This window comes from Nerophis lumbriciformis, linkage group LG23 (assembly GCF_033978685.3).
Source record: "Nerophis lumbriciformis linkage group LG23, RoL_Nlum_v2.1, whole genome shotgun sequence".
Lineage (NCBI taxonomy): Eukaryota > Metazoa > Chordata > Actinopteri > Syngnathiformes > Syngnathidae > Nerophis > Nerophis lumbriciformis.
Genome location: NC_084570.2, coordinates 32640497 through 32658007, shown reverse-complemented (window position 1 = coordinate 32658007; position 17511 = coordinate 32640497). Strand labels below are relative to the sequence as shown.

The 17511-nt window shown below is 42.8% G+C and overlaps 1 protein-coding gene across 5 annotated transcripts in view; it reads left to right on the top strand.

Annotated features, from left to right (window-relative positions):
• The window catches only part of LOC133622224 (plasma membrane calcium-transporting ATPase 1-like), a 229593-nt gene that overhangs the window by 170332 nt on the left and 41750 nt on the right, over positions 1-17511 (top strand). For all 5 annotated transcript variants that reach the window (XM_061984716.2, XM_061984713.2, XM_061984717.2 and 2 more), the window contains 2 exons: positions 12623-12836; positions 15573-15784. In XM_061984716.2, the coding sequence (XP_061840700.1) occupies positions 12623-12836; positions 15573-15784 (426 nt within the window). The remainder of the gene's footprint in view (positions 1-12622; positions 12837-15572; positions 15785-17511) is intronic.

Sequence of the window (17511 nt, the reverse complement as noted above, 5' to 3'; positions counted from 1 at the left end):
ACTGAGTGTTGTTAAAAGGAAAGACCATGTAACCCAGTGGTGAACATGCCCATTCCCAACTACTTTGGCACGTGTTGCAGCCATGAAATTCTAAGTTAATTATTATTTGCAAAAAAAAAAAAAGTTTATGAGTTTGAACATTAAATATCTTGTTTTTGTAGTGCATTCAATTGAATATGGGTTGAAAAGGATTTGCAAATCATTGTATTCTGTTTATATTTACATCTAACACAATTTCCCAACTCATATGGAAACGGGGTTTGTATATATACTTGAAACAATACACTATTTATATATATATATATATATGTATATATATATATATATATATACTTCAGACAATACACTATGTGTATATATATATATATATATATATATATATATATATATATATACATACATATATATATATATATATATATATATATATATATATATATATATATATATATATATATATATATATATATATATATATATCAGTGACGTGCGGTGAGGTTCATGACTGGTGAGGCACTGACTTCATCACAGTCAGATTTACAAACATATGAACCCTAAAGAGTATCTTATTCACCATTTGATTGGCAGCAGTTAACGGATTATGTTTAAAAGCTCATACCAGCATTCTTCCCTGCTTGGCACTCAGCATCAAGGGTTGGAATTGGGGGTTAAATCACCAAAACTTATTCCCGGGCGCGGCGCCGCTGCTGCCCACTGCTCCCCTCACCTCCCAGGGGGTGATCAAGGGGATGGGTCAAATGCAGAGGACAAATTTCACCACATCTCGTGTGTGTGACAATCATTGGTACTTTACCTTAACTTTAACTTTACACATACAAACTGTAGCACACAAAAAAGCACATTTAATAAAAAAAAACCTTATTATGGTCTTACCTTTACTTGTAAATGAAGTCCATGCGCAGCTCCTTTTGAACAAAAGCATCGATAACTTGTTTATAGAAGTCTTCCTTATCTTTCTTCAGTTTTAAAAGTCTCGATGGAGATTTTCCTTTAAGTATTACCTCCTGCTTTGATTGAAAGTCCAGTTTAGAAAACTGTTTTATTTTAGATATATAATCCTCCATGTTAATAGTCCAGGCAAGAGGAAAAAATAAACGATCGCTGCTAACTGTTGCTGCTTGTTGTCACTTCTTCTGCAGCCGTGTAGTCGCAAGAATGATCTCTGGGATCACTACCGCCCTCTACCACCAGGAGGCGGGATTACTGCGAGCCTCAGCCAGTGCGTCTTCGCAGCCGTTTTATGATTGCTCAGCACAAGAAATACGTTACACACATACAGTTGTTGACAAAATACACTGTACATTATGTACCTCAGCTAACTAAACTATGGAAATGTATAATACAATTCATATAGCAATACGGTCTCACTGCACAGCAGGCCAGCAGTTAGCCGAGTCATTGCGCAATACATGGTGAGGCTCAACTCAGTGACGTGCCTCAACTGGCTGGTGACTCACCGCATGTCTCTTCTCAGTATTTGAACGGCAAATGTGAAAATTCAGCGATTTTGAATAAAAATAATCTAAAACTGGTGAAGTTAAATGGAAAATAACTTTATAGTATAATCACTGGATACATATAACAATTACATTTTTTTTTTTCTTTTTACTTTTTTTTTCTTTCCATGTGTGCATGTGTGTATGTGTATATATATATATATATATATATATATATATATATATATATATATATATATATATATATATATATATATATACAGTATATATATATATATATATACTAGAGATGCGCGGATAGGCAATTATTTCATCCGCAACCGCATCATAAAAGTCGTCAACCATCCGCATCCACCCGAATTAACATTTAATCAACACCGCACCCGCCCGCACCCGCCCGTTGTTATATATCTAATATAGACGATGCAAGGCATTAGTGAGGTTATAAAGCTTTTGCCTGTTAAAGAAAGGAGACTGATCCAATGCAGCAATCATCTGGGAGCCGCGCTGAGCGCACCTCCAAGCGCGTGGAGGTGCGATGTCCCTCGCACCCGCGGTGCGCGCTGAAGCCTCGGGCGCGAGCCCGGGTGGAGCCATCCTACTCGTCGCGGCCTAGCCCTCGCGGCTCTCGCTGCCGGCGACGGCCGGGTATGGTCCCGACGCTCCAGCGCCATCCATTTTCAGGGCTAGTTGATTCGGCAGGTGGGTTGTTACACACTCCTTAGCGGGTTCCGACTTCCATGGCCACCGTCCTGCTGTCTATATCAACCAACACCTTTTCTGGGGTCTGATGAGCGTCGGCATCGGGCGCCTTAACCCGGCGTTCGGTTCATCCCGCAGCGCCAGTTCTGCTTGCCCCACCCCTTTCGTGAGCGCACTGCGCGCGGAGTGACCCCTGTTACGCGCCACCGGCAACGGGGGTGGCGGGCAGGTAAGCTGCGCGGGCGGAGCGCGCGGAGTGACCCCTGTTACGAGCCCCCGGCCACGGGGGTGGCGGGCAGGTAAGCTGCTTACCTGCTGCGCGTGACGCCGGCCGCGGCGAAGGCGGACGAGGCGGGGTGTTGGTGCGGTGGCGCGGTGGTGACCCTGGACGTGCGTCGGGCCCTTCTCGCGGATCCCCTCAGCTACGGCTCCCGGTGGGGCCCTCTCGGGGGAAGGGGCCTCGGTCCCGGACCCCGGCGAGGCGTCCCTTCTCCGCTCCGTAAAAGTGTCCATCTCTTTTTTTTTTTTCTTCTTCTGTTGTGGCATATGCTGCAGGTGCCTGCTCGTTTTTTCATATGTGGGTAACAACATTTAACTATGTATATATATTTCCGAATTGGTTTAACTGCCACCCGCCTGAATCTATTCAAAATCAATTTTTTTTTTATTTCAACCGCCCGACCCGCGGATAAAATCTTTTTTTTTTTTTATTTCAACCGCCCGAACCGCGGATAATCCGCGGACTCCGCGGTTGTGTCCGCAAACCGCGCATCTCTAATATATACACATATACTTCTGACAATACACTGTGTGTGTGTATATATATATGTATATACTTCAAACAATACACTATGTGTATATATATATATATATATATATATATATATATATATATACACACATACTTCAGACTATATATTTATATACTTCAGACAATACACTATGCATATATATATATATATATATATATATATATATATATATATATATATATATATATATATATATATATATATATATATATATATATATATATATATAGATATATATATATATATATACATATATATATATATATATATATATATATATATATATATATATATATATATATTGTCTTAAGTGTATATATATATACCTACATAGTGTATTGTCTGAAGTATGTATATATCAGTGACGTGCGGTGAAGTTCATGGCTGGTGAGGCACTGACTTCATCACAGTCAGATTTACAAACATATGAACCCTAAAGAGTATCTTATTCACCATTTGATTGGCAGCAGTTAACAGGTTATGTTTAAAAGCTCATACCAGCATTCTTCCCTGCTTGGCACTCAGCATCAAGGGTTGGAATTGGGGGTTAAATCACCAAAAATGATTCCAAGGCGCGGCGCCGCTGCTGCCCACTGCTCCCCTCATCTCCCAGGGGGTGATCAAGGGGATGGGTCAAATGCAGAGGACAAATTTCATTACACCTAGTGTGTGTGTGACAATCATTGGTACTTTAACTTAACTTTAACTTTACACATACAAACTGTAGCACACAAAAAAGCACATTTAATAAAAAAAAACCTTATTTTGGTCTTACCTTTACTTAGAAATTATAAGTCCATGCACTGCAACTAAAGCCCTCACTTAAACTTTCCACGTGCAAGATTGAATCTATTTAAAAAAGTGTAACCGAGGGTTTATAAATGTCGCTTATACTGTATGAAACTACAAAATAACAAACACGGAGGCTCCAGTTTACACGAGGACCACTTTATTTACCTTCTTTCAAAAAAACTCTGCAACGTGACATCACTTCCGCTCTTAGCGCCTTCAAAATAAGAGCTCAAGGCATATACTGTATAACAGCGCATAACAGGAACTTAACATCACAAAGAGGAAAGCCCATGAAAATAGGTTACAAAAGTTATTTAATAAGAAGCCAAAAAGTGCAAAAACAAAAATGTTCGTGTTGGAGGAGTTGTGAATTAGGTACACCTGCAGTCTGCAGGTGTATCTGCACAGCAGGCCAGCAGTTAGCCGAGTCATTGCGCAATCCATGTTGCGGCACTGAGTGACGTGCCTCAACTGGCTGCTGTTCACCGCACCTTCTCAGTATTTGAACGGTGAAGTTTAATGGAAAATAACTTTATAGTATAATCACTGGATACATATAACAATTTAATTATTTTTTTTTGTCCCTGCAGTCATTCACAACTCCTCCAACACCAACATTATTGTTTTTGCACTTTTTGGCTTCTTATGAAATAATTTTTTTAAATAGATTCAATCTTGCACGTGGAAAGTTTAAGTGTGGGCTTTAGTTGATATAACAATTCTACGGCGGGGGTGCAGGAGGCGAGCCTCAGCCAGTGCGTCTTTTGCAGCCGTTTTATGATCGCTCAGCACAAGAAATACTTTACACACATACAGTTGTTGACAAAATACACTGTACATTATATACCTCAGCTAACTAAACTATGGAAATGTATAATATAGTTGATATAGCAATACAGTCTCACTGCACAGCAGGCCAGCAGTTAGCCGAGTCATTGCGCAATCCATGTTGCGGCACTGAGTGACGTGCCTCAACTGGCTGCTGTTCACCGCACCGTGTCTTCTCAGTATTTGAACGGCAAATGTGAAAATTCAGCGATTTTGAATAAAAATAATCTAAAACTGGTAAAGTTAAATGGAAAATAACTTTATAGTATAATCACTGGATACATATAACAATTTAATTTTTTTTTTTTCTTTTTACTTTTTTTTTCTTTCCATGATGGCAGGTGAGGCCCCGCCTCACCTGCCTCTAGTGACTGCACGTCACTGATATATATATATGTATATATACATATATATATATATATATGTGTATATGTATGTATATATATATATATATATATATATATATATATATATATATATATATATATACATATACATATATATATATACATACTTCAGACAATACACTATGTAGGTATATATATACTTAAGACAATACACTATGTAGATATATATATACTTCAGACGATACACTTTGTAAATATATATATACTTCACACAATACACTATGTAAATATATATACATCAGACAATAGTAAGTAAGCTATGAAGCCGCACCGCTTGATGGATTGTCGGAGCATTACGACTACCATAGTCAGACATACTGTGCTTCAACATACAGTATTATTATGGTGTGTGTATAAGGACCAAAAAATGGCACCTATTAGCAGACATATTATGTGGCGTTTTGTTTTGCAATGTTATGCAAAACCAACTTTCTTTTTTCTTTACCTTCTGGTACCTGCTGATGTGTATCTGGGATCTGCATAAGTCCTGAAAATGTGCGCGCGTCCACCTTTGTAGTCTATAAGCTTCTTTTTTTTTTCTCTATCTTCTTGTTGTGGGGCATTCATCCTCCACTGTTGTCATTTCTAATATAAAGTAGTGTACACTTCTAACTTATATCTGTCAGTAAAAACTACCGGTGTAGTGAGTTTACATTATTCACCCAAGTTTAGTTATGAGAGAGTTGCGGTCGGACGGTTTTTCAAGTCTGAATATCATTAAAACAGTTAGCTCCATCTTTTGACACTTCTTCCACTCATATCCTTGCACGCTACACCGCTACAACAAAGATGACGGGGAGAAGACGCTGTCGAAGTGGAGGCACGTAAATAAGACCGACCACAAAACGATACATCCTGAAGTGACGGTCAGAAAGCGACTTGAAGATGGTCTGTTAGACATCATCTATGCAACACTTTGACCAAAGAACCACCAAATAATCATAATATGACCCTTTAATGCGCCTTAGTGCTCCTTTTGTATGAAAATAGACCTGAATTGACCCGCTCATCGGCCGTGCGCCTTATGATCTGGTGCGCCTTATGGTCCGAAAATATGGTATTGCGCAAAAGTGTCATCTTAGCGTTGTGTGTCACGTGTCATGGCCAAATGTAAGCGATGGTTTCAATGTTTTGATTGCCAGTTTTAGCGCGTGGACTTAAAGTGTGTGCAACTTTGGAGACATCACACAAATCACATCAAGCGATTCCAGGCCGGCCAGCTCGGCGCCGCCGGGCGTCCGTGCGCTGGTGTTGTCTTCTTTTTTGCGCGGTAATGCGACTCTAATCAGGAGAGTGAAGCTCGGACACAATAAGAGAGGAACTTGCGGCTGTGTATTAATTGAAAGGCTCACAGCTGGCAGGAGCGATAACTAGCTGATGGAGCACAAAGTAGGCTAAGATAACGCCTGAAACCATGGCAACATGTGCTCCTCCTCGTCCTGAAATATCACTGCAGCTCAGCGGGTCTGCACTGATCGCACTTTGTGGGTGCCGTCATTAAAAGAGTCTGCAGCCTTTCAAGTCCTTCATTTTGTGGTGTGCGGCCAACACAAGCTGCAGCGTGTCAACACCTCAACTTGTGCAGAAGATAGGCTCTTGCATGCAGACCACCTGGGATATGTTGACTGAATGAACATGACCTGCGTGGACACGACTTGCATGAACATGGCCTGCGTGAACACGACCTGCATGAACATGACCTGCGTGAACATGACCTGCGTGAACATGACCTGCGTGAACATGACCTGCGTGAACACGACCTGCGTGAACACGACCTGCATGAACATGACCTGCATGAACATGACCTGCATGGTCATGACCGGCGTGAACATGACCTGCATGAACAAGACCTGAATGAACATGACCTGCATGGTCATGACCTGCATGAACATGACCTGCATGGACATGACATGCATGGACATGACCTGCATAGACATGATCTGCATGGACATGACCTGAATGAACATGACTTGCATGGTAATGACCTGCATGGTCATGACCTGCATGGACATGACCTGAATGGACATGACCTGAATGAACATGACCTGCATGGACATGACCTGAATGGACATGACCTGAATGAACATGACCTGCATGGTCATGACCTGCATGAACATGACCTGAATGAACATGACCTGCGTGAACATGACCTGCATGAACATGACCTGCATGGACATGACCTGCATGAACATGACCTGCATGGACATGACCTGCATGAACATGACCTGCATGGACATGACCTGCATGGACATGACCTACATGAACATGACCTGAATGAACATGACCTGCATGAACATGACCTGCATGAACATGAACATGACCTGCATGAACATGAACATGAACATGAACATGACCTGCATGAACATGACTTGCGTGAACATGACCTGCATGGACATGACCTGCATGAACATGACCTGCATGGACATGACGTGCATGGACATGACCTGCATAGACATGATCTGCATGGACATGACCTGAATGAACATGACTTGCATGGTAATGACCTGCATGGTCATGACCTGCATGGACATGACCTGCATGGACATGACCTGAATGGACATGACCTGAATGAACATGACCTGCATGGACATGACCTGAATGGACATGACCTGAATGAACATGACCTGCATGGTCATGACCTGCATGAACATGACCTGAATGAACATGACCTGCGTGAACATGACCTGCATGAACATGACCTGCATGGACATGACCTGCATGAACATGACCTGCATGGACATGACCTGCATGAACATGACCTGCATGGACATGACCTGCATGAACATGACCTGAATGAACATGACCTGCATGAACATGACCTGCATGAACATGAACATGACCTGCATGAACATGAACATGAACATGAACATGAACATGACCTGCATGAACATGACTTGCGTGAACATGACCTGCATGGACATGACCTACAAAACCCCAAAAGCAGTGAAGTTGTCACGTTGTGTAAATGGTAAATAAAAACAGAACACAATGATTTGCAAATCCTTTTCAACTTATATTCAATTGAATAGACTGCAAAGACAAGATATTTAATGTTAAAACTGAGAAACTTCTTTTTTTGCAAATAATCATGAACTTAGAATTTAATGGCAGCAACACATTGCAAAAAAAGTTGTCACGGGCGTTTTTACCACTGTGTTACATGGCCTTTCCTTTTAACAACACTCAGTAAAGGTTTGGGAACTGAGGAGACACATTTTTGAAGTGGAATTCCTTCCCATTTATCATGATCCGCTGCCCGGATCATAGTCTGTTTACGTTTTCGAATCACCTTGGTTTTCAGCACCTTTTGAGTTTGTGTGTTTCAGTTGCCATGACGGCAGATTACACTCACCTGCCTCTGGTTAGTGTTCGGGACGCTCACCTGTTGCCTGGGCACTAATCAGAGAGCTATTTAGTCTATGCCCTGGCCTCACTCAGCCTGGTGGTCTTCATTGCTCCCATGCAACAAGTTACGCTCTCGTTTACGCTCCTAGTCTGTATTTTGGTACTAGCATCTGTTGGCTACCCTTTTGTTTTCCGTGCCGTGGGCACCGCGCAGCATATTTTGTCCGCAAATAGAATAAATAATTTTTTCTCACCTGCAAGCCGCTTCCTGACATCCCTCTGCATCTTGAAAAGACGACCTCACAGAAGACCACCAGCATACAGTCTTTTCGAAGAGGGCGTGCAGGATCCCGGCTACGGAACGTGGCTGGTCTTAAAGGCAATGGAGACAGAGACTCTTCGGTATTCCCCCTTGGAGCGCGAAGACTTAATGTGGGGGCCTAACGGTTCGTTGGTCCAAATCGACTCCATCTGGCCCGGGGATGTCCACTCACAGCCAGCCCGGACGCAAAAGCGGAAGTCACCAAAGAAGGCTTCGGCTCGCGGCAGAGACGCGCCAATCCCGCAATCTCCTCCTCCGGAATGCAGCACGCCACAACCTGCTTCGACTTCTCCTATGTTTGGTAATCCAATCGATCACTTTGCCAAACATTTCACTGCATGGGCAGTCGAACTCCTAAGCTCCGATGACGTCACTGTACCGGCGTGCGGCGATGACGTCACTCCGCCCACTTCCGGTGACGTCACGGACCCGGATTTTCTTTTTCTGCCTTCTATCTCTTTCTGTCAGCCGCCTCCTAAGGACTTTAATTCCACAATCGAACATTATCAGAACATTTTTTTGAAATTTAGGTCTAGTCCGTCACAGTCACCTCCTAATTTTCAAGCTCCGCCCCCAAGACTCAAGCCCCGCCTACGTCACCGACCTTTTCCTCTGGTCCTCCCACACAACCTCAGGTGGGGGATGGAACTAGACATTTTGGACAATCTAAAGGGGAGGAGTCTACCCTCCTTTTGACGTCCCCCCACCCATCCCTAAGTACTGTTCCAGACTGCACAGAACGCATCTGGGATCCTCTTCCTGAGGGGGGGGCTAGTGCTGGGAGCTGTGCTAGTGGGGTGGCACAGCTGCTCCCTACCAGGCAGCAACCTCCGGCCCGTCCTCCACCACCAGTCCATCGTCATGCCAAGCCGCAACCCCCAGCTCGGCCACCTTTGCCAAGTTCACGACTAACCTCAGCCCAGGTGGTCCTGAAGACGCCATCTAAACCTGCGGCTCGAAGGCTAGCGTCTGAAACTGCTGCTCCTCGGCTAGCATCTGAACCTGCTGCTCCTCGGCTAGCATCTGAACCTGCTGCTCCTCGGTTAGCATCTGAACCTGCACCTCCCAGGCTATCATCTGAACCTGCACTTCCCAGGCAAGCTTCAGTCGCTGCAAATCCCAGGCAAGCTCCAGTACCTGCACCTCCCAGGCAAGCTCCAGTACCTGCTCCAAGGCTAGCTCCAGTACCTGCTCCAAGGCTAACTCCAGTACCTGCTCCGAGTCTAGCACCAGTCGCCGCTCCAAGGCTAGCACCAGCTGCCGCTTCCACACCGCCGACAACGACGTCTGCCGCTTCCACGCCTGCCTCGACGACGTCTGCCGCTTCATCGTCTACGGCAGGCCTTCACACGCCGTCGCCTCTTTCCTCCTCTACGGCATCGTCGTCTCAGCGACCTCGAGCTGTGCAGCTGCGCAAGCAGCAATCAGGGGCCCGCATGCGGCTCTCTCAGAGGTCAATTTATGGACGCCCCGGTCGTAGACAGCAGCGACGCCCACAAATTGGGTGTAAAACTCTTAGGCTGCTGAGGTTCTGGCGTCACTCACGCCCACCTCCTCGTCGGCCACGGATGCGGCCTTTCCGTGGTCGCCCGCCTCGCCAAGTGCAGCGGCGTTCAATACGTCGCCGCCACCTGACTCTCCCTCGCTGGTTGCGGGGACACTTGGCCTGGCGACCCACCACCAAGTCCTCCCTCCGCCCTCCCTTGACTCTTGAACTGTCTCTTAGTTTTTTGGGTTTTATTTTTTCCAAGGGACATTTGGAATCTGTCCTTTAAGGCAGTGGTCCCCAACCTTTTTGTAGCTGCGGACCGGTCAACGCTTGAAAATTTGTCCCGCGGACCGGGGGAAGAGGGGGTGGGGGATGATTTTTTTTTTTTTTTATAAAGAAATACAATCATGTGTGCTTATGGACTGTATCCCTGCATACTGTATTGATATGCATTGATATATAGTGTATATATTGTGTTTTTATGTTGATTTAATAAAAAAAATAAAATAAAAAAGAAATTAAAACATTTTTTTTTTTTTATTATTATTATTTTTTTCTTTTTCTTGTGCGGCCTGGTACCAATCGGTTGGTTGGGGGCCACTGCTTTAAGGGGGGTACCGTTATGATCCGCTGCCCGGATCATAATCTGTTTACGTTTTTCGAGTCACCTGTGTTTTCAGCATCTTTTGAGTTTGTGTGTTTCAGTTGCCATGAGGGCAGATTACACTCACCTGCCTCTGGTTAGTGTTCGGGACGCTCACCTGTTACCTGGGCACTAATCAGAGAGCTATTTAGTCTATGCCCTGGCCTCACTCGGCCTGGTGGTCTTCTTTGCTCCCATGCAACAAGTTACGCTCTCGTTTACGCTCCTAGTCCGCATTTTGGTACTAGCATCTTTTGGCTACCCTTTTGTTTTCCGTGCCGTGGGCACCGCGCAGCATATTTTGTCTGCAAATAGAATAATTAATTTCTTCTCACCTGCAAGCCGCTTCCTGACATCCGTCTGCATCTTGAAAAGACGACCTCCGGCATCACAATGCCTCGCCAGCGTAACACCATTCTTGCTTGATGTACAGCTTAAGTTGTTCAACAGTCTCCCTTCTGCTATTTTGGCTTCATATTGCACCACACATTTTCAATGGGAGACAGGTCTGGACTACAGGCAGGCCAGTATAGTACCTGCACTCTTTATCTATGAAGCCACGCTGTTGTAACATGTGGCTTGGAATTGTCTTGCTGAAATAAGCAGGGGCGTCCATGATAACATTGCTTGGATGGCAACATATGTTGCTCCAAAACCTGTATGCATTAATGGTGCCTTCACAGATGTGTAAATTACCCATGCCTTGGGCACTAATACACCCCCATACCATCACAGATGCTGGCTTTTCAACTTTGCGCCTATAACAGTCCGGATGGTTCTTTTCCTCTTTGTTGCAGAGGACACGACTTCCCCAGTTTCCAAAAATTATTTGAAATGTGGACTCGTCAGACCACAGAACACTTTTCCACTTTGCATCAGTCCATCTTAGATGATCTCGGGCCCAGCGAAGCCGGCAGTGTTTCTGTGTGTTTTTGATAAATGGCTTTGGCTTTGCATAGTAGAGTTTTAACTTGCACTTCCAGATGTAGCGACCAACTGTAGTTACTGACAGTGGTTTTCTGAAGTGTTCCTGAGCCCATGTGGTGATTTCCTTTACACACTGTTGTCGCTTTTTGATGCAGTACTGCCTGAGGTATTGAAGGTCCATAATATCATCGCTTACGTGCAGTGATTTCTCCAGATTCTCTGAACCTTTTGATGATATTACGGACCGTAGATGGTGAAATCCCTAAATTCCTTGCAATAGCTCGTTGAGAAATGTTGTTCTTAAACTGTTGGACAATTTGCTCACAAATTTGTTGACAAAGTGGTGACCCTCGCCCCATCCTTGTTTGTGAATGACTGAGCATTTCATGGAAACTGCTTTTATACCCAATCATGGCACCCACCTGTTCCCAATCAGCCTGTTCACCTGTGGGATGTTCCAAATAAGTGTTTGATGAGCATTCCGCAACTTTCTCAGTCTTTTTTGTCACTTGTGCCAGCTTTTTTGAAACATGTTGCAGTCATCAAATTCCAGATGAGCTAATATTTTCAAAACAAAGTTTACCAGTTCCGACGTTAAGTATCTTGTCTTTGCAGTCTATTCAATTGAATATAAGGATTTGCAAATCATTGTATTCTGTTTTTATTTACCATTTACACAACGTGACAACTTCACTGGTTTTGGGTTTTGTAGCAAACATTCTGTTCCAAGGTCCATCAGAACACCTTCATGACCTCTTCAGGGAACCTTCTCAACATTCCTAACTCATGGATGGTCACACATCTGATATTTGTGTCAACTTGTTGATTTGTGGCATTTGAAGGACTCTAAGTGACTCGTTGTATTTGGATTCTGCAGGACTCCCCCCTCAAGGCGGTCCAGATGCTGTGGGTCAACCTCATCATGGACACGCTGGCGTCGTTGGCGCTGGCCACCGAGCCTCCCACCGAGTCTCTGTTGCTACGGAAACCGTACGGCCGCAACAAGCCCCTGATCTCCAGGACCATGATGAAGAACATCCTAGGCCACGCCGTGTACCAGCTGGTCATCATCTTCACCCTCCTGTTTGCTGGTCAGAAAACATTCCTTTATCCTCATGAACTGCTGGTCCTTGGTTCTGTTTCTAAACTGTCAGGTCAAGTTTGTTAGTGTGATCTACTAAGACTGCGTGTGCAGTTGATAACCGGTGAAAAAGTGGTGTACTATGCGGGCTGTCACCATGGAGACACTCATATGCTCCAGCATGTTTGCTCATGTTGTGCAATACACAGCTCACGACACTTTTGGGCCGATACAAAACAGTGATGGAGACAACAGAACCTATGTTTAGCACGATGGTGCATCTGAAGCGTTAGAAAATGGATGCAAGAGTGCATAAAAATGTTCTTGCAAGAAGGTTTAGAGTGATATCACACATCTTCAAGTATCAATTATATCACACATCTTCAAGTATCAATGACATCACACATCTTCAAGTATCAATGACATCACACATCAAGTATCCATGACATCACATGTCATCTAGTATCAATGATGTCACACATCTTCTAGTATCAATGACATCACACATCATCTAGCATTAATGATATCACACATTTTCAAGTATCAATGATATCACACATTTTCTTGTGTCAATAACATCACACATCTTCAAGTATCAATGACATCACACATCAAGTATCAATGACATCACACATCATCTAGTATCAATGACCTCACATATATTCTAGTATCAATGACATCACACATCATCCAGCATTAGTGATATCACACATCTTCAAGTATCAATGACATCATACATCGCGTATCAATGACATCACACATCATCTAGTATCAATAACATCACACCGTCATCTAGTATCAATGACATCACACATCTTCTAGTATTGATGACATCACACATCATCTAGCATCAATGACATCACTCATCATCAAGTATCAATGATGTCACACATCTTCAAGTATCAATGACATCACACATCTTCAAGTATCAATGACATCACACATCATCTAGCATCAATGACATCACACATCATCAAGTATCAATGACATCACACATCTTCATGTATCAATGAGATCACACATCATCTAGTATCAATGGCATCACACATCTTTTAGTGTCAATGACATCACACTTCATCTAGCATCAATGACATCACATATCAAGTATCAATGATATCACACATCTTCAAGTATCAATGATATCACACATTTTCTTGTGTCAATAACATCACACATCTTCAAGTATCAATGACATCACACATCAAGTATCAATGACATCACACATCTAGTATCAATGACGTCACATATATTCTAGTATCAATGACATCACACATCATCCAGCATTAGAGATATCACACATCTTCAAGTATCAATGACATCATACATCGCGTATCAATGACATCACACATCATCTAGTATCAATGACATCACACCGTCATCTAGTATCAATGACATCACACATCTTCTAGTATTGATGACATCACACATCATCTAGCATCAATGACATCACTCATCATCAAGTATCAATGATATCACACATCTTCAAGTATCAATGACATCACACATCTTCAAGTATCAATGACATCACACATCATTTAGCATCAATGACATCACACATCATCAAGTATCAATGACATCACACATCTTCATGTATCAATGAGATCACACATCATCTAGTATCAATGACATCACACTTCATCTAGCATCAATGACATCACATATCAAGTATCAATGATATCACACATCTTCAAGTATCAATGACATCACACGTCTTCAAGTATCAATGATATCACACATCCTAAAGTATCAATGACATCACACATCATCTAGTATCAATGACATCACACATCAAGTATCAAAGATATCACACGTTTTCAAGTATAAATGACATCACACGTCTTCAAGTATAATAATAATAATAATAATAATAATAATAACTGGGATTTATATAGCGCTTTTCTAAGTACCCAAAGTCGCTTTACATGTAGAACCCATCATTCATTCACACCTGGTGGTGGTAAGCTACTTTCATAGCCACAGCTGCCCTGGGGTAGACTGACGGAAGCGTGGCTGCAATTTGCGCCAACGGCCCCTCCGACCACCACCTATCATTCATCATTCAATTCACCGGTGTGAGTGGCACCGGGGGCAAAGGGTGAAGTGTCCCGCCCAAGGACACAACGGCAGCGATTTTTGGATGGTAAGAGGCGGGGAGCGAACCTGCAACCCTCAGGTTTCTGGCACGGTTGCTCTACCCACTACGCCATGCCGCCCCAAGTATCAATGACATCACAATTCATCAAGTATCAATGATATCACACATCTTCATGTATCATGTCATCACACATCTTCAAGTATCAATAACATTACACATTATCAAGTATCAATGATATTACACATCTTCAAGTATCAATGATATCAGACATCTTCAAGTATCAACGACATTACACATTATCAAGTATCAAAGATATCACACATCTTCAAGAATCAATGATATCCCACATCTTCAAGTATCAATGACATCACACATTGTCAAGTATCAATGACATCACACATGATCAAGTATCAATGATATCACACATTATCAAGTATTATCACACATGTCAGTAAAACAACGGCAGCAGACACCAAAACAAACCAATGAGTTTTAGAAGTAGATCAGGTCTTGGGTCTAGTTTCCAACACGGTCCACATTAGAAGTGTTTTCATCTGAGAAGTCATGTTCATTTTGAGGTGTTGCCATTTTCTCAGCTGACTGCAAGAACCTTCCTCCCTAATTCACCCTCATGGCTTCTTCTCCCGCTAGGCGAGAAGTTCTTCGACATCGACAGCGGGCGCAACGCTCCCTTGCACTCGCCGCCGTCTGAGCACTACACCATCGTCTTCAACGTCTTCGTCATGATGCAGCTCTTCAACGAGATCAACGCCAGGAAGATCCACGGTGAGAGGAACGTCTTCGAGGGCGTCTACAGGAACCCCATCTTCTGCAGCGTGGTGCTGGGGACCTTCGCCCTGCAGGTGATCCTCATTGCAGGAAGTCATGTGACCTCCAATGACTTTCACACTTTGTTGTCGTATTAGGAGCACATGGTTTTAGAACACTGATCTTCAGACTGTGATCCATCCAGTGAAAGTATCACATCATTAAATATTCAAACACAGTGTTACTCTTCAAACTGTAAATGTGTGTACATATGTATGTGTGTGTATACATATATATGCGTATATATATATATGTATATATATATATATGTATATATATATATATATATATATATATATATATATATATATATATATATATATATATATATATATATATATATTTGTGTATACATAGATACGTGTATACTGTATATATCATCATATCATCGGCGGTCACTCGAAGCGAGTATGACGATCCTCCTGGTAGGGGGGTATCCCTTTATGGAGGATGCCTGTGCGTGACTTTGTTTAACGTGGGGAGACTGGTGCACAGACAGTCACCACACGATCCTTGACAGGTCAGGGTCCAGTGGCATGGAGTCCAAGACGACTGGGGACCCTTTTCTGCTGCAGCCTTCATCCGCCATCCCAGCTATTGTGATGCTCCATAGGGTTAGCAATCATCCTCCGCCTGTTCCACCGTTGAGGTCGTGGGTTGTTATTTCCCCATAACTGGGCCCACATGGATGTGGGGGTGCCTTCTTCCGCCATCGCAGCCGTTGTGGTAGTTCTTACATCTACCGTCTTCCGCCTGCTCCGCCGTTGAGGTCTTCACCGTATCCCTGGCTAGGGGGCAGTCAGGTACTAGGCCTTTGCCAAGGGCCACCTGGGGTAACAGTAGTAAAGGGGTTAACCTCCTAGTGCCCCAAGACTCCATAGAGGAGCCTCCCCTGCCGGATGTACTTTAATGTCATGCCCAGGACTGATACTGTATATATATACATGTGTATATATGTATATATGTGTGTGTGTATACATAAGTAAATATATATATATGTGTGTATACATATGTAAATATATATATGTGTGTATACATATGTAAATGTGTATATATACAGTATATATGTGTATACATATGTAAATAAATATAGATATGTATAACTGGGTATGTATGTATATGTAAATATATATATTTATATATAAGAGTGTATATATGTATATATATACATATGTATGTTTATGTAAATGTATGTATATGTAAATGTATGTATATGTCAATGTATATATATATGTGTAAATATGTATATACAGTATGTATGTACAGTATATGTATATATATGTAAATATATATATATATATATATATATATATATATATATTGCCAAAAGTATTTGGCCACCCATCCAAATGATGAGAATCAGGTGTCCTAATCACTTGGCCCGGCCACAGGTGTATAAAATCAAGTACTTATGCATGGAGACTGTTTCTACAAACATTTGTGAAAGAATGGGCCGCTCTCAGTGATTTCCAGCGTGGAACTGTCATAGCACCTGTGCAACAAATCCAGTCGTGAAATTTCCTCGCTCCTAAATATTCCAAAGTCAACTGCGGGCTTCATTATAAGAAAATGGAAGAGTTTGGGAACAACAGCAACTCAGCCAGGAAGTGGTAGGCCACGTAAACTGACAGAGAGGGGTCAGTGGATGCTGAAGCGCATAGTGGAAAGACTTTCTGCACAGTCAGTTGCTACAGAGCTCCAAACTTCATGTGACCTTCCAATTAGCCCACGTACAGTACGCATTGAGCTTCATGGAATGGGT